General features: G+C 41.4%; 1 protein-coding gene across 1 annotated transcript in view; it reads right to left on the bottom strand.

Annotated features, from left to right (window-relative positions):
• The window catches only part of LOC145393552 (furin-like protease 2), a 758,736-nt gene extending 745,369 nt beyond the window's left edge, over positions 1-13,367 (bottom strand). Inside the window, exon 1 of the mRNA XM_080267702.1 lies at positions 13,167-13,367. Coding sequence (XP_080123828.1) covers positions 13,167-13,367 — 201 coding nt within the window. The remainder of the gene's footprint in view (positions 1-13,166) is intronic.
• Positions 13,368-18,625: the final 5,258 nt, after the last annotated feature.

Below are 18,625 nucleotides of genomic sequence, written 5' to 3'. Positions count from 1 at the left end.
TCTTAAACTAACTGGATTAACATTCTATAGCGGCACCAGGTATTTCCCGTTTACCTAAGCTACGTACTGGTATAGCCTATCAAGACTCAGGCCCGGTGCGGTGTAGGTTAATACCGGTACTGCTCCGCCAGCCTCCACTACTTGCTTCCTCGCTAACACTAACTATATGAACCTTGTTAAATATAGCTAATAACAATTTGGAATTACCTGGATCAACATTATAAAGCGGCACCAAGTATAGACCGTACAAGCCTGGTGTGGTGTGGTGTAGAGTTCCCCCAACCTCCATACTACCAGCTTCCTTGCTAACACTAGCCATATGAACTTTGACAGGTTACACTAACACTCTAGAGTTTCTTGGATTAACCTGTTATAGCTACCAGCATCTGACAACCCTAGCTAATATTTATATCATAATGGAGGCTCGGTGTGGTTCAGATTAATATTAGTCCGTCTGCCTCGATAACCCACTCCCCTGCTAAAGTAACGATACCGGTACAGATATTGTTAAGATTAAATAACCTAACTTGCTTAAATCACCTTCATTAACATCAACTACAATATATAAATACATCAGGCATACATAAACAAAAAATCCTGATCAAAGATGGTACCATAACTACTGCTGGATCACGTGCCCATACTGTTTGAAGTCTGGTGTGATACTGATAAGCATGACTGTGTGTGTGAAGGAAAATATTATTAGTAGAATCACACGACTCTAATGATTCGACTGGACTCTTTTGTGTGTGTGTGTGTGTGTGTGTGTGTGTGTGTGTGTGTGTGTGTGTGTGTGTGTGTGTGTGTGTGTGTGTGTGTGTGTGTGTGTGTGTGTGACGACATCCTAAGCCTGCAAGCACGTTATGAACTCACACACTGCGAAAGCGATGTGTTACCAGTACGGTACACTGTAAAAACATGCAAATAGCACCGTAAAGAATCAGATAAGGTACTGAAAGTGTTGTGCGTCCTCGACACAACGTAAAATCAAGTAAACCAGCCCGGACCGTGTTGAATGAGACACTACGAAAGCGTTGTGCGTCCTCAGTACAATGTAAAAGCAAATAAGTCCAGTGAATTCTGCACTCCTGAGACTGTTCCCAGAATTCCGGCGTGCTGTCGATGAGCACAGTAATTAACAAACAAGAGAGATAAGTGACATTACATATGCGATTTGACTTCTGGGACAGACAGGCAGACAGACGGGAGGATGGGGGTTGCGTGCTTATAATTCTGGGTGTTGCATGCACGGCCCCATTCTTCATGCACCTGGGAGCCTAATAGCAATGACTCAATCCTTTTATTTTGAGGTAATTCCCAAGATATGTAAAACTGTCTGGTGACAGGAAATTCTAAATCCCACATAGGCTAATAATCACGTTACTGAAAAGGTTTATTAATCCTTTTACTACGAGGAGTTTTATCTGTGTTTAATAACATCGTCACGTGTTAGCAAGAATAAACTACGAAAACCAAGCACTGCATCACTCTTAATACCAGGAAGTCCAGCTGTTTGAGTTGGGACGTGTTATATCTATGGGAGTTTTTGCCGAGTCCAAAGCTGAACCGTTTAAGGAGTGGCAAAATAAATACAAAAGGTGTCTTCATATTCAAGCAGTTAATGGAGAGGTTCTACCATGCACGTGTAGCAAGTGACGGTAGCTTCTGGTATGGCCTACAACAGACAGAGATAAGTTCATGCTAAGCCACTCTCCACGAAACGGGAAGTACAAGATGCGTGAGTGGCCACGTCTCCCTTCATAAGGAGGGTTCCCCTAACGTAAATAAAATAGTCAGGAGAGAGAGAGAGAGAGAGAGAGAGAGAGAGAGAGAGAGAGAATCATACAGTGAGGTTGATGGGAACTGACAAATTTTGACAACCATACAAGGCTACACAAATATTCTTGGCACACACGGCAACAGACACTATACAAATAGATATGGCGTGCACTGAGCCTCTCTCTACGCAGCGGGACGTTGCGTGAGTAGCGTCGTCTTAACTCCGTCGGTACGAGAAGTTTCCCACGAGTTTGGCAGTAGATAGATTAAAGCTATAAAGACTCCACCATATTACATGGATTAATAGCGACGTTCTAAAAAATAAGCAGGATAAGGAAATGATATCAGACATACAGTAAATAATGCCTAGACGGTCAAGATACAGTAACGGCAGTACTTAAGGGCCGTATCCTGTGTGTTATAGGCTTTGTAATACTTATTCCATGGCTAGGTATTTATTTTGCACATTTCACTACCATTCTTTTGTACGTCATTTACATCATTTACTGTCGAAATAGTGGGCATCAGTAACAAAGTCGAGTACACTGACGTCCAATGTACAGAATAAATCGTTCAGAAAGGGGTGTTACGAAATCTATGAAGCCACTCAGAATACGACCCAAGGACAAAGAGAAAAACTGTTGTGTGCACTGGGACGCCCTCTACTCAACGGGAAGTCCAAGAGGTTTTACTGTGCTGGCGATGTCTCATGCCCTTCATTACGAGAGGTTTCACAAAAGTTTGGCAAGAGGGAGAATACCTAATGAGGAAGCAAGCTGAGCAGCAGGAGGAATAAAACACCAAATGAGGAAGAGTCTAGCAGCAGGAATAAAACAACAAATGATGAAGAAAGTCTGGCAGCAGCAAGAAAGAACATCAAACGAGGATGAAAATTCTGTCCAAGGAAGAGTAGAACATCAAACGAGGAACAGTTGGGAAGTAGGAATAAAATAACAAATGAGGGAGATAGGTTGGCAATAGGTGAAAAAAAAAAACAAAAAAAAAAACAGAGAGAGTCCGGCGGCAGGAAAAATAAAACATCTAACAGGGAAGAAAGTTGGGAACATCAAACGAGGAAGAAGAAACATCGACAGTAGGAAGAAAAAACATCAAACAAAGAAGAAACTTTGGCGGTAGGAGGAATAAAACATCAAACGAGGAAGAAAGTTTGACAGTGGAAAGAATAAAACGTCAGGCGAGGAAGAAGTTTACCAGTAGGAAAGAATAAAACATCAACCCAGGGAAGAGTGATACAATGACTAAACACATACAGGGTACGCGCAGACTCCTGAGGCACACACACACACACACACACACACACACACACACACACACACAAGCTGCGTGCACTGGCTCACTCTCCACACAACGGGAAGTCCTGAGTGGCGACGTCTCGAACTACGCAAGAGACAGGGGGGGAGGGAGTTGCGCAGGAGCGGGCCCCTGAACTTGCCAGGGTCGCGGCGGGGAACCAGGACGGGACGGGTGAACACTTCGTAACAGCCTCGATAAAAATGACTTGCTTTCACGACGCGGGTGGGTTGGATGGGAGCGTGGTCATCTGGCGGTGGCGCGTTGAGCAAGCTGCAAGACTGGTGAGGGACGGGAGGAGAAAGGATTGTGATACCAGGATTGCCTCACGCTGGAAGGCTTGTCTTGTTCAGTTAACGTACCGTTCCATTTGACAGCATTATTAACACTACACAACTATATCTTTATTTTCTATTTCACTCTCTGTACCTTCTTGATCAAACCTTTCCGCGTTCTATAAACCACTTAATTTTAAAAAATTGGAAGATTAGAAAATGATACGCATACTCATAACTTCTAGAGCGACCCTAGTATCTCCCTTCCCAATTTATTTCTGCACATGACAAGTAGCTTGCCGGTACTGCCTTGTACGCTAGGCTGGCAAAGCAGGGAGAAGCAGTGTTTGATGAGAATGAGACAAAAATATACTGAATCATTGCTAGTTCTGAAAGCTCCCCAGATAGTTTACTGCCCCTTCATCACGAAAGGTCTCACCCGAGCTGAGTAAATTCGTCTGACGATATCAAGGGGAAAAAAAAAAAAAAAAAATGTGCTGCAAGGTTTACGGTTTAAATTTTACTAACAAAGAAAGTGCTAAAAAAAAAAAAAAAAAAAAAAAGTCTACGAATCTCAAGAGAATGTCCCGCCAAGACAGGAGGGCTCAACCTAGTTATGGAAAATCTGCAAAGAAAGAGCGAGGTTGAGGAAAACGCGGGTACGAATAATGACACCATTAACCAACAGGATTTATCGCCACTGATATTTAACCACTTTTTTTTTTTTTACTTTATTCTCCACAGCTCCAGACGATTTTATTGGGCTCAGGAGAGACGTTTTGAAGTGGAGGTGCTGGATACCGTGTAGCCTTCATTAACCCCCTCAGTGCACAATTTATTTCTTATGGCAAATAAAGTCCTCTCGAAGTAGCATTAAGAAATACAAAATAAGTCACCGTACTAAAAAAGATGAACCCCAACATTACGGTGATTCTTTATACTTAACTGCAGCTACCACCATCTTACTTTATTCAAATTAGGTGGGGTTTATACTTAACTGCAGCTACCACCATCTTACTTTATTCAAGTTAGGCGGGGCTGAAATATCTCCAAAACCCCTTTTGTACGATGTCGTTTTTTAGAATTTATGCTTGCTAATATCAGACGATATCATTCAGCTGTGAAGGAGAACTGTCGTGATGATGGGGTAAAAACATTGCATTATCCCCTTTAGTATGAAATCGACTTTTAGCCTATATTACATTCCTCCTAACACCAGATTATATTACTGAGCTCGCCTGAGACCCCTTGCATCGTAGCGAAGGAGTCAAATTTATGTGGCAGCACTACATGCCTAGGCAACATGAATTTCACGATCGTAATAAACATCAAAGCAATGCAAATGTGAGTGTGGCGAGCTGGAATGTTATATATATGGATGATAAGAAGGGAGGATATACGAGGTGCTCTGTAATTGGAATGAAAGGGCGGCTCTGTGAGGGGAAGAGAGGTGCTGTCAGGGGAGAAATGATGGGGCACTGAGAGGCGATTAGAGAACACAGTTAGAAGATTATTACAGTGCTGAAAGGGGACGGCATAAGAGGGCACTGAACTGAGAGGCCACTGTAACGGCAATGAGCGGGCACAAAATGGACTGACAGTAAACTGCAAAGGGACTGACAGGACACTGTATCCTAAGGGATCTGCGAGGGCACTGTATGGGGACTGACACGACACTGTAAGGGGGCTGAGAGGGCACTGTAAGGGAATTGACAGGACACTAAGGGGACTAAGTGGACACCGAAAAGGGAGTGAGAGGGCACTGTAAAGGGACTGACAGGACTCTGTAAGGGAATTCAGGGGTCACTGTAAGGGGATTCGGAGAGCACTGCAAAGGGATTACGAGGGCACTGTAAGGGTATTAAGAGGACAGTGGGCACTGTAAAGGGATTAAAAGAACACTTTCCGGGTACTGAACGGGCACTATGAGGGGAATAAAATGGGATTAAGAGGGCACCGCAAGGGGATGAAGAGGGCAACATAAGGAGATTAAGCGGGTAATGTACGGGGACTGAGAAGGCCCTGTAAAGGGACTAAGGGCACTGTAAATCGAATGAGAGGGCAGTGTCAAGGAATTGACATGTCACTAGAAAGAGACTAAAAGGGCAATGAGAGCTCACTATCGACCTTTCACGTGAAGTCACGAGTCATGTGACTTTTGTTTACGGCGCCACATTGGACGGCAAATTGTCGGACGTCTAGAGACAGAGAACTGCAGAATCCACAATGATATTCCATGTTGTGCCTTCGGCGTAAGACAAGGGAGAAAACTGGAAGTGGGGCACACTTCTACCGGTTTCTAGGCAATGAGGAAAGGCGACAGAAGTGGATAGCTGCCGTGAAGTGGGAGACCTGGCAGCCGACGGCCTACTCCCGCTTCTGTAACAAGCATTTCATATCTGGTGAGCCGATGATCTGTGAGTAGATACGGGCATATTTACTATTCTTAGCAATTGTAGGTGTCAAGGGATATCCTGAGTATGTTAATGTCACACTGCACAAGATCCACACGGCCTTGTGTGTGCGTGGGAAAAGAGGGGGAGGGTCCATGTCACAGGCCTTGTTTTGTTATTATTCCAGAGTTTCACCCAAACCAAATCAGGCATAGCAGTGATGATCAAGAATGTTAGATGCGTAAGTAAAACCGATTAAATTACAGGTTATGTCATACTTAAAGTTAGGTTAGGTTAGGTTAGGTTAAAGCCTATATATTTACTTCTCAATGTTTTTCAGTGTGATTCATTTGAAACTGATATTTGAGTCATGGTGGATGATTTTAAAATTAGTGTAGTACAGAACACTGTTCAACACTTCAGTATAAAACTGTTATATACCACTATGAGCCTGTGTGCTGAACAATGTTTCGATTACGACTGAAGCATAAATAATAGTACCGTACTACTTATAATATTCTATTTTATTTTGAATGTTGCTCCACAGAAAGCAAAACCGTCAATACATGCTCCAATTAAATATACATTTTTCACTTACTGGTAGTACAAGAATACTTTAATTACAAATAAGAGAATAAATAATGTTGCTACTTTTATCAACAGCCCCCAATATTTACTGTATCTTTTACCAGGTATGTAGCTACTAAGAATTTTTTGTTAATATAAAATGTAAAATCATTAAAACTTTGTTACTGAAGTCTTTTAGTGTTATGTTGTGGTACTCATCAGCATGAAATAAATGACCAAATTTAAATCTGTGCCAATGTTATGGTGCAGTTGTAATGCAAAAGTTTTCAAGAGTTATTTTGACAGTTTTGGCATATACCGGTACTATTAATTATGCATTTTATGTAGAACTAAACATACAGTATATTGGCTGTGTGTATGTATCTAGGCCTATAATTACTGAAATCTCCAAAATAAGTAAATTTTTTGGTAAATTTCCAGAATTACACCCAACCCACCTTGACGCTTAAAAATTTCATTTTTTTAATGTTTTATAGTGTGATTAATATGAATCTGATACTCATTTCTGTCGGAAATTTTTTTATTCCAAACCAAGCTAACCCAACCAACCTAACCTAACCTAACTTAGGACCCAACTTGACGATTAAGAAGAGAGGATAACTGCAGTAGGCCAATAGGCCAATGCTAGACAGCTCCCACAAGAGTGTGACTAATTTACCCTGGCTGCAATAGCCCATGCGGGCCCATGCTAGCAGCTCCCATAGGAGTGTGACTATAAGAATGACAAATTCCGTATGCAACCCATACCTGTCATGTGCTTATCTGGCCCATGCTTGAAACTTTCTACATAGGGGGCAGCAACTAGGGAACATCACTGGGAAACCTATTCCATTCATCAACTACTCGATTCCCAGTCAATGTATACAATCCCTACCACCCTGGCCTCACGTCAGTAATTTACTGATTACCAAGACGATTTACAAGTACCATATGTCAATTCCAGCTATCTACATTCCACATATATATGATATGTCTGTTTACCTTGAAGGATGCCCCGGTGAACTTTGAACGAGTGTTTACCAAATAGTGATAAAGATCGCCAAATCTGAGAGTCCCCAGTCATTGAAACTGGTGAATTTCTCCCTAGGTATGGTGTAAGGATCCATCCCCAAACACTTTATCTTTTTCCTGTACAGATCTTGGTGGCACTGATTCAGATTTCTGCATATATTAGACATTTTCACCTCTGACAGCGCTGTCTGGACAACCATTACTGCGAGGAGTTTGCCGTCCAAATACAGAGTCGTAAACAAAACCACGTGATTTCTGTGACGTCACTGGAAAAGGTCTATAAAGGTTCTAAAAGGGTACTACACAGACTAAGAGGACACTATAAGGGGACTAACACAGGAAATGTATTACAAGGGGACTGAGAAGTCACTGCAAAGAGTCTGCATGAAGGCACCGGACTGAAACGAGTTGAGATGGTAGTGAAACTGAAAGGGGTTTATAAGAGTTAATCAAAGAGGGAACCGTAAATATAGAAAACGGACTGTCAATATGAGCACCGCAATGAGGAAATCATATGAAGGAAATCCTTTAAACACTGCATAGGAAAGAAAAGCACTCACTGACATTCGGTAGTTATTAAGACAACATTTAAAGGTACCGAACAGAAGGGAATGTATGGGATGGAGAAAAGAGGAAACATATGACCTGCACAGCCCGTGGTAACATCGATACATGAATACGATACAAGACAGCTGAAAATGGAGAGCTGCCATTAAGGTACTGCACGGTACATTTAGACAATGTGTTGAGGTACAGGAAGTGAGAAGCGGGGTCATTATTGTGCGTTTTGGCACTTTGTTGGTAGGTCTCCTACTCCATGTTCTCCTGTTACTGCATCTGGTCCCTACCCACCCCAGTTATATGTGAAAAGTTAAAAGCATTGTATGGTTCACGTACAGTATACGAGAGAGAGAGAGAGAGAGAGAGAGAGAGAGAGAGAGAGAGAGAGAGAGAGAGAGAGAGAGTGTGTGTGTGTGTGTGTGTGTAAAAGGATGGAATGTAGGGTGAATGTACGGGTGAGAGGGTAACACTGTATGGGAGCCAGTGAGTGGGGAGAGGATAGGATAGGAGAGGAGAGGAGAGGCCCACAAGAGGTCCTCTGTTCTACGTAATGAGACTGCCAGACGGTCCTAGCCTCGCCTTACGTCATCGCTATTCCCCTCATCACCATCACTTTAATCATCACTACCACCAAACGCTTAACAAAACTATCTGCATCTATCTATCTGCCTGTTGCCAGATGCCTTACTCCTGTAAGAGGCCACAAACAAATCGCTTCCGCGCCGCCCTGCCCTCTGCCATATGGCTGCCCTCCCTCAGCTCTCACACACACCCCTCTCATATCTCTCTCCATTCCATTTATCTACCTCATCCCAGGTCTCCCAAACCTCCTCTCCCCTTCCATCTCAATAACATACATTCTTCGTGAGTTTTTCATGCTCTTATTGTCTAGCAGCCCAACCAATGCTGCCAATATCATCATCCTACTTTAACTATTCAGCCGTGTCCATCACTAGTTATCATTACCACGAGACACTTACAACTGCCTTACAAATACTGCCATTATCATCATCGATAGCTAACAAGTACCGATACTGTTTATCCCTACTATACCCCATTTGACTGACGCTGTGCAAGCTGAGATGTATGAGGCGAGTAGGGTATGTTTGAACCGCGGCTGCCAATTGGCCGCCGATGATTTAAATCTACATCTCTTCTTATTTTAACACACACATATTTATATTTTTTAACTGCCTTCAATACATGCAGCCAGATTAAATATGGAATAGTTTCCGAAGCTGAAAAGGTCAAAATTAGCTTTAAAAGTTTACTGTTCTCAAAGTACAGTAAACTTGATTATAAAGTTTTATAAAACAATGAGTGATGTTTGAAGTAAATTATCCACCCCTGCGTACACCCACGTCCGCATGTTGCACTGCATCCACCCACGGTGTACACCTACGTCCGGATGTTGCACTATAATATCCACTCACGGTGTACACCTACGTCCGCATGTTGCACTACAATACATAAATGCATTTACTTCATTGACGTCATCGACGGCCAATCAGCAGCCGCGAAACAAACACATCTTACTTGCCCCGTACATCTCAGGTGCACAGGTCAATCTAACAGACTATAGTCTAATGCTGTTCCACCAACACCGTCATCACTATCAGATGCTGCCACCATAATTACAACTGCTCATCACCACTATTAATGTCCTCAGTGTCACTATAATACTATAATAAAGACATCACTATCATCATCACCTCTACCATTCATCCTAATTAACTCTATCACTACCACATGATAATTACTGTACTATCAAATGCTCTCATAATACCTTCCACCGCTACTTTTCACTGTCACTTATTCCTATGAGCACCATTACAGTTTTATATTCAATCTTGCTAAGTGCTACCGGACAATGATTCAGTTGGGCTCTGGAGTGACTCAGTCACTGGGAAGGGCTTCGTAATTATAACATTCAGTGTCACTTTCATCGTTCCTGCTACCCATCACAACAACCCGCATCGTTTTAATTATCACCACCATAACCTCTCTAAAAATTCCATTCTTCTATCTTCTAATCCATCTTGGAGTTACGCCACCTGACGAGCTATAGCATCAGTTATCATCCATAATCTTCCAGTCTTCACACACTCGCTGCAATCACAGTAATCATGATGTCTGGCTCTCCACATCCATCTGCCTACTAACATCAAAGTACGTCAACGACATTCACTTGGCCAGTATTACCTTTAGTTACGGTACGATTAAAACTTTACTGCCGTACTCATTCAGCCTCGCTTCCCACTTCCAACACGATAATCCAACGCCATCATAATCCACTGCAACATCATTAATTACTATCCATCACAGCAGCAACTGAACTCCAACCAGTATTTCCATTTTTTTTTTTTTTTTTACTCGCAAGAAGACACGAGGCCTTGTTCCAAGTGGTTTTGGTGATTTCCCAACACCCCTTCCTTAACGATTTATTCACCAAAATATCGGTAAAGTACATGTTAATATCCTTTTGTGGCCTGTTACTAATGAAAACGGTAAATTTTCGGACTTAAACTCAACTAACATACATTGAAATTAATATGTTCATTACTGAACCTAGGCAATTCTAAGCATTTTCTCTTCTATAAGCATCAGTCGCAAATGCTTTTTTTTATGTAGCTAGGCGTTATACTTGTTAAGTATGGAGGTTCGGGGAGATTCTCCAGCTAGTCTGCGCATTTTATTGCATCTACGTTAAAATACAGTAACCAAACCTAACCTAATTTAACTTAACAACCCAACCTGGCCTAATTTTAACGTTGATGCAATAACAAACGGGGCTAGGAGGACAATACCCACTCCTTATTTACTAAGTACTAAAAAGTCTATTTGCGATGGATAATTGCAGAAGAGAAATTGCTTATAATTACATAAACTAGCCTAAATGATAAATTTCAATTCCTGTCTCGGATGCTGTTCCAAACTCATACCTTGCAATTTGGCCTAAATAACATGCAAGAGAATATTTTGTGAAATGTGAAAAAAAAAAAAAAACGATAAAAAGGACAAACTACAAAGCCTCCCATGCCACTTACAACAGCCACTGTTCATAATACCATCACTCCACCGGCTAGCCTTGACATAGCCATTAGAGGCTCAACCAAACGCTCGCCGCTAATCGCCGCGGCCAACAACACAGCTGCAGTACTACGCGACATTAAAACCTCAAGTTACAAATGATATCCGCTTTTATCTGCACATTAACCTGGAGACCCAGTGGTGAAATTCCCCGACATTAAACTCTGGCCAATGGAACTGTGGGAATAACCGCTAAATGCCGCTTAATCATTTCGCTAAGGGTTCAAGTAGGTTGTGTTCTATTCAGGCAAACTTTGTCGGCCTGATTTTGTTCAGTCGTATTCTTAGCAATTTTGGTGACTTCGTAACGCTTAATCTTTTGTAATATACTCCGAATATTAGGCTACACATCAACATTATCCTGCACCGGTACGTTACTGGCCCTAAGTCAATAATAAAATGATATACGGTAGCTAAATGAATGTTAATGTGTAATATGCAAAATAAAGCGCTAAATAAATGGTGCTAAGAAGCCTCCTATGCCACCTTAAATGCTAACGTCCAAGGGTTAAGTACGAGTACTACACCCATACACTGAAAAGGAAGGGCTCATTCTTCCCTTTCCACCTGACCACCTGGCTTTCCCCGCCTGAAGATAAGTCATCCTCTATGGGTTTGGTTACCTTACGGTCGTTAATGTTCTAAGAAATCCATTAATATAAGATCAAACAAAACTTGGCAATTGTACTATCGTGACATTGTAAACGTGGTCGTATACAAGAACCATATTAACATTTCGTTCCTTCCCTTTCTAATGAGGGCAACTGCCTACACTGTGGTATGGGAAAACAAATTTAAGTGATTTGCCTCATATAATAAGCGATGTTGTTTTCTACGATTAAATCATCACGCTCCCTGCCAAGAGGTGTATTCGACCTGGTCAAGCGAATTACCTCGCCCGTCCACAGCACACTTTCACTTTTGATCTTGGTGCAGCCTTGCTTCGTCTTGCATAGCCTCGCCACAAAAAAAAAAAAATAATAACAAAAAGCGTGACCAGGCGTATGTTACCGCTACCTACGACAGAAAGTTCAATTATAAAATAGTCATTGTAAGTAATTTATCTCAAGCGATTTTTTTTTTTACTCAACAAACTTTTGGCTTTATACCATCACTTAACGTTAGTACGGTATCAAACAGCGTATGTGGCAACAAAAATATCTCGTATTCCGAAAGGTCATTGAAGGATATAGTTAAAAGCATTCGATGAAATACTACTCCATTGTCACACTTCGTTCAGCAAGGTGAAAAATTATGGTTTTTCTTAAAGTAATGGCCCATTTACTTACACAGACCTTATTAACTGCGGACGCACTTTATCTACGAAGCAGCGAATAGCTACTTGAATGCTAGGTTGCAGAAACTGGAAAGGTTACATACCATGAACAAAAACCAGTTTCATATTTCACCGCAACTGATGTAACACATATTAAGGCTCTGATCTATCACGTCCTTCATTCTACAGATGTCTGCCGCCAGTGGGTTATGAAAAAAACAATGAAACCTTGTGTTAAATGAACAGCTGAACGCGTTGCCTGATTATGTAAAAGATTAAAAATTAAATATGAAGCAAGATTCACATAATCTAAGTTAATTTATAATACTTTTGATTACTGTGGATAGTGGTATTGTCACTCCCAAACAAATACTTAACGCATGAAGTTACTACGGCCTCTAACACACGCCAAGCCTGCATATGGTCAGTAGCAGAGATTGTTGAGCGAGGTTACTCAGCTGCCTCTCACCATGTCGTAATACCGCTGCTCCTAGCCGACGTTTGACACTTGCCTCTCGCACCACAAACCACTTTCCCCTTCTTTATCAACATCAGGAAAATCCTCTGCTGCTAAACTCATTACTGAAGAACGAAAGTTTATGAATAATTTGCTTCTGGGATGATCTGACTACCCTCCATGAGACGAACATTATTGACCACGCTTCATAAAATTCAGACCCAAAGATTGTATCTTCATATACACTGTTATATAACGTCAAATGGACCCGAACCAAATGAAACTTGGTCATGTGAAGACTATAAAAAACTTTACGAGATGGTTTCTTCACTACTGGAGCACAAGGGTACATCAACCGTTTTGTGGGCGAATTTCGCCTTATATAACACAAATCATACATACATACAAAAAGTCATGTTGCTTACCTGTCCTAGATTATCAAATCCATAACTGGAGGCTATCTCATTGGCGACATGAGCACCATCAGGTATGTGTACAGCGAACTGATTGTGATACACTTCATTCCCGCTAGAATTATCATCGTTATTCCCAGCCTGTGCTCTACCATACCAGCATGAAAGGGCAGCTGCTATAGCCACAAGATTAAGTAATTCTGTCCGGGTCATGGCTAAGCACTATAGAGCCTGCGTGTGCACCACTGACATGACAAGCTAAGACTGGCTCAGTCTGTCAGCTGGTACTCGGGCCAACACTCTCCATTTCACTGAGAGCTTTTAGGAGATGCCGCCAGGGGCGCTCACAACCAAAACAAATCATTACCCGACCATTTTCTCTTTGTCGTTTTCTATTTTCAAGGGTGCCTAGAGTAGACTATGAGGAACTAAGATCTGAGTATACTGTCACAATTACAGGCATTCTTTACATTTTTTAAAATAGATTTTTGCATTGCCGGAACGGCAAAGTAAAATACTGAGTTATAAGACACAAATAAGGGTATAGGATATCAAATTAATGTCATGAGGCATGTAAAATACTTCTCTAGAAATTAATTACAAATTACTTATCTATTCCTCATAGATCCTGGGACGCTAGCTGTTAAAGAAATATTAATTTTAAATAAGGGCTAAAAATATATATACTTCCTTTGTCTTTATTTTTTTACCTAAGCGGCATAACGGTAATATCCCTGCAATGACCCCTCTCATCCATTTCAAAAGGTAATCTTGCATGTAGGAAATTGTTGTTGTGGCCTAGCCATGTGCATGCAATCAACGAAAGGTTAAGACGATTCAGCATGAGACCATATATATATATATATATATATATATATATATATATATATATATATATATATATATATATATTATCGGACAGGAAGCGTGAAGGGAATGGAGAGGGTCAATCCACCTAAGGACAGAATAAACTATAGGAAGGTAGGTGGGAACAGCAAAAGCAACCCAGAGCTAAGTAGCCTCAAAGGACTAGCAGCTCACCTATAGTATCCCGGTCGTTTTGGTTAACTAAGAATGAGTTTTGACACGCTGGAGCTGCTTTTCTACAGTTTGCTGAAGGATCACTTCCTTTGACCACTGTTTTTGAGATGCTCGCGGGTTGTTCACTTTCTCCAGGGAAATTATTAACTCCTCTCCGTTGAAGCATTTTTGTAGTTTATTCCTGCTACTACCAAACGATTTATAATGTACTAGGCTTAAGAGTCGCCAACTAAAAGTTGGTTAGGATATAAATGAAAATTGTATCTAATCACCATGCTGAAATGCCTCCCCAGCTACACACAACTGTCTTGAGAGCAAGAATAAACGTGTGACTTCATCCTCACAGACCCTAGTAAAGTCCAAACTTCATCAAATAGGCGACGTCTGGGCCCCATTTTTTGGCAGGGTGGATGTCATTGTCTTTTAAACCTATCGGGTTTGTTGGGCCCCATGAAGTCATACCTTTGCTCTGAATGTCTGAATGCAGGACTGTGCACTAGTAAAACTCAAAGGGGCCAGGGTCCCTGCTCCTTCGCCCTGTCGGCTACAAAGTGCCCTTAGATATCGCCATCATGTAGTAAGCGGCAAGTTTTTTTTAAGTTTTTTTTTTTTTTTTTTTTTTTTTTTTAAGCTAGAGCCCGTCAGTGTCTGAATGATCTGTAAAGATAAATGAAACTGTTCAAGTTTTGCTTTTTTTGCACACTTCATTCAACTGGTCCATGTAAGGCCTCCTAGATACCGTAGTTTTAGGTTGCCTTGGTCCATGTCTGTCTCTTATACTCGTATTCTTCGTTATTTACATATACCGTTTACGCATGCGTTACACTACTGTAGTGAGGTAAGGCTTGGACAACTTTGTGGTCGTAAGCTCAGGTATGTTGACAGCAGGCATATTATTATCGTGAATCAGTGAGGCTGTTTCAGTTTCACCTGATATTAGGGAGCTGCTCGGTCATGGGAGTTTGAATAACCTCGACCAACGAAGGACAGGATTTAATGGTGCCATTACATACCGAGCGCTTATCATTTCAGTCACTGCACAGGCAGGTTGGGACACAAAAGGCTTGCTTAATGGGCTATCATCTAATAGGCTGCTGCCGGAGAAGTGAGGGATGACCCCACACTTCCTCTGACCCTGGCTCAGATTTCCCCTACCTTGGTGTTTTTCCTGGCTGAAGCAGCATATGAGGCCAGCGTCACAATTAGCGCAGGATATCCAACAATTCGACCTGTAACCTTAACCTAGAAATGTTTACTCCCAAAATGCGATGTATAACCACGCAACACCAGCCGGACGGGCTTGATTTCTAAAACTAGTAAACAGTATAGTTTTCTGAAAGGCAAGGAAGGGACTGAGGGGATGAAAGGCTACCAGGCGTTTTGTGATTCGGATAGTTTAGTAGATTATTACACGAGGAGGGTAAGGAGAGTTTAGTATGGTCAGTAAAATATTCGAAAGACGAGAACATGAGAACTGAAATATCCCGTACCACCGTATAAGGAGGTAAAAAAAAAAAAAAAATATCAAGGTCGAGCGTGTCTGCTACTAGATTCATTCATAATAACGCAGTTAAAATGAGTAATTCGTCTCTCGAAGAAAATGTTAGACAAGGAATGAGAAGGAAATATGAAATTATAGTATACACAGATTAACATATGAACAATATGAATGGGCTTATGAAGGAAGCTATGAAAAGGGACCATCAATCTTTTCGTGAAAAAATAAAATCCATGCTTTAAATGCACTTGGGCACGTTCTACCAATTAATGACTTACCTCATCAAGCAGCGTAATAATGGGAGACAAACAAGAATACTTTTTAAACTGATTTCTATTACCACCAGGCGATTTCATTTAGTACAGGAGACACTTCTCGGACTGAATGGGTCGGAATACCCCTTAAGCCTTTTAGCCTAAGGATGTCCTTTTAATTCTGACCTATATTGTTGCCTCCTTACAACACAAACAGTTTCACTGTCTGGGCACAATTCATCTACTTTAGTAATCGCGGACGTGCAAACTAACACACGCGGAAATTTTCTTTCCACTGAGAAGAGGGATGGCGTCACCAAAGTAGCAGCCGGCTCAATTATTCTGCGAAACTACCTCTTCTGACATCACCGTTCCATCCCCTCCTCACGGCAGAACGGCAGTCATGTATGCAAGAGGGTCGCACTTCAGGAGGTTGCATGGAAGGCTTTGTAGCACCTCTTCCCTTGCGATATTTTACGCATGTTGCAATTAAATGTTTCCTTGCATGCTATTTACATAGCTATATTATTGACATAGCATCAGTAACATACAAAAGGTTACCGAGGTGTACTGTGCATGGCAAATCGTTAATGTAAAGGTGTTAGGAACTCTCCAAAAGCACTTACGACCCATAATATCGCCGCCACCATCTCTCTCCGCATCATCCATAACGTAAGAGATAGCTGACCTGGAGTGGGAAAAAATCTAAATAGGCCTAGGTTACTGCTACATCACGTCACGGAGAACTTTGGCTCGTTATGCTAAGTGTCCTGTCTCTTGACCTGCTGGAGGTCCGGAATTTAGAGCCATGTCCACGAATCTACAGTTCGAAAAACTACAGTATATGCCACCCAGATGCAACCCAATGGACCTAACCTGACACTAAGGTGGTGGTGGTGTTGTTTTTTTTTTCACATGCTGCTTGTTCCTTAACATATTATGGAGGGTTCCCTGAGTGACACCGTTAGCCTCTTCACTCCGACGATGTACCGTGCATAAAATTTTACACTTGCTGCTCTCGGTCCATGTAACTTAGGATTGGTCTTATCCTCCACCAGTGGCATAAATTAGTCTACATGTAATCTCTTCAGTTGGAAATCCTCTAAAAAGAATAATCCGGACATAGCACGATTACAGTGCTTAATGCTGTACAGTACATAATTAGACTGAAAGGGTATACAGTACTTCCAGTCTTCGTACGTGACTCACTGGACTCGTACCGATATATCACGTCATGCTCTGTCGCTTCCTTTGCGTAATACGCCATGTGCTACTTCTCACCAGCATGTCACATCTAAGGTGATGCTGCAACCTTGGCTAAGCGATTTTCTATGAGCAGGGGTAAAGTTGCTTCTAAAATATATGTTGTTGACTGTTGTCGTCACTGCCTAGGGTGGTTATCTGCTTATAAAATACATGTTATTGATTGTTATCGTCACTGCCTAGGGTGGTTATCTACTTATAAAATACAAGTTATTGATTGTTATCGTCACTGCCTAGGGTGGTTATCGCCGCTGATGGCACTGGTGTTACTACCATCCTAGGGGTGTCCAGTGACCGTGCAGTTGAGCGTAAACGCTCAAGGGAAAGGGTATTATTGCCATTCCCTAGGGTGTTTAATCATGCATTGCATTAACTGGTGATATACAGTGACTGGATCTGGTTGGAGGGCATAAAAAATAATGTATACTGACGCGTGCGCAGGACCGGTCCGCCATCAATCAGATCTAGATGTGCTGACAACCACATAACACTCCCGATTCCCGATGGTAAGTCAAACTGAAATTTGTATGTGGACGGACACCACGTCTAGTCGTGAGCTCTAGAAAGAAGCACTTGACGAGCTACAGAGGGGGACAATTGGAGACTTCTGGAGGAGGCTAAGTCTAAGCACTGATGCTGTGAAGCCAAATCTGTTCTGGATCCGTTCATATGTCAGTTCAGCAACTACCTTTGTAAACTGAGCATACCATAAACCATATGTTTAGTAAGTGTGAGACAGTATATATATATATATATATATATATATATATATATATATATATATATATATATATATATATATATATATATATATATATGCACGTAACCAGTAATGGAAATTGGAAGGAAGTACTTGATTTGTAATGACTCATAGTATATTCGTGCTGTCATGAATCAAGATGAATTACGTGCTATAAATAATGGTGTGAGAATGTGCAGATTCCCTTCTTGTTGTCTGCAGGTTTTTATTTAAAAAGATGCCGACTCCACGTAACAGGTCATGTTCCTGGCTTCTAAAATACTGCGGCTAAGGTGTCACTCAATATTTAGATTTTAGGCCAAGCACTTTTGGGTGAATGTGCTTATAAAGTTGCATGAAGAAAGGGGTATAAATTTTTGGCTTAGTTCTTTTTAAAACTCAAGTGACATAAACATCAGTATCGCAACCCTGCACAATACGACAAAGAACTATCGTCAAGCAGCAGCAAGAACAAAACGGTTTATTTCTTTCATCGTCATGTAAAGTCCGTATTTTACTGGTAGGTGGCACGAGAGATAGGGTCTCCCTAGGTGGCATACTGTAGAAGGCATCGTGGTACCTCTTTCTTGGCTTTTTATTTTGGATAATTACACCTTTACGTTCCCATGTATACTGTTTAAGCCATTTGTATTATCTGCATACTTAGCATCAGTAT

This window comes from Coenobita brevimanus, chromosome 24 (genome assembly GCF_032717465.1).
Source record: "Coenobita brevimanus isolate Jiangsu-jjx chromosome 24, ASM3271746v2, whole genome shotgun sequence".
Taxonomy (NCBI): Eukaryota; Metazoa; Arthropoda; class Malacostraca; order Decapoda; family Coenobitidae; genus Coenobita; species Coenobita brevimanus.
This window is presented reverse-complemented; position numbering and strand designations above follow the sequence as displayed.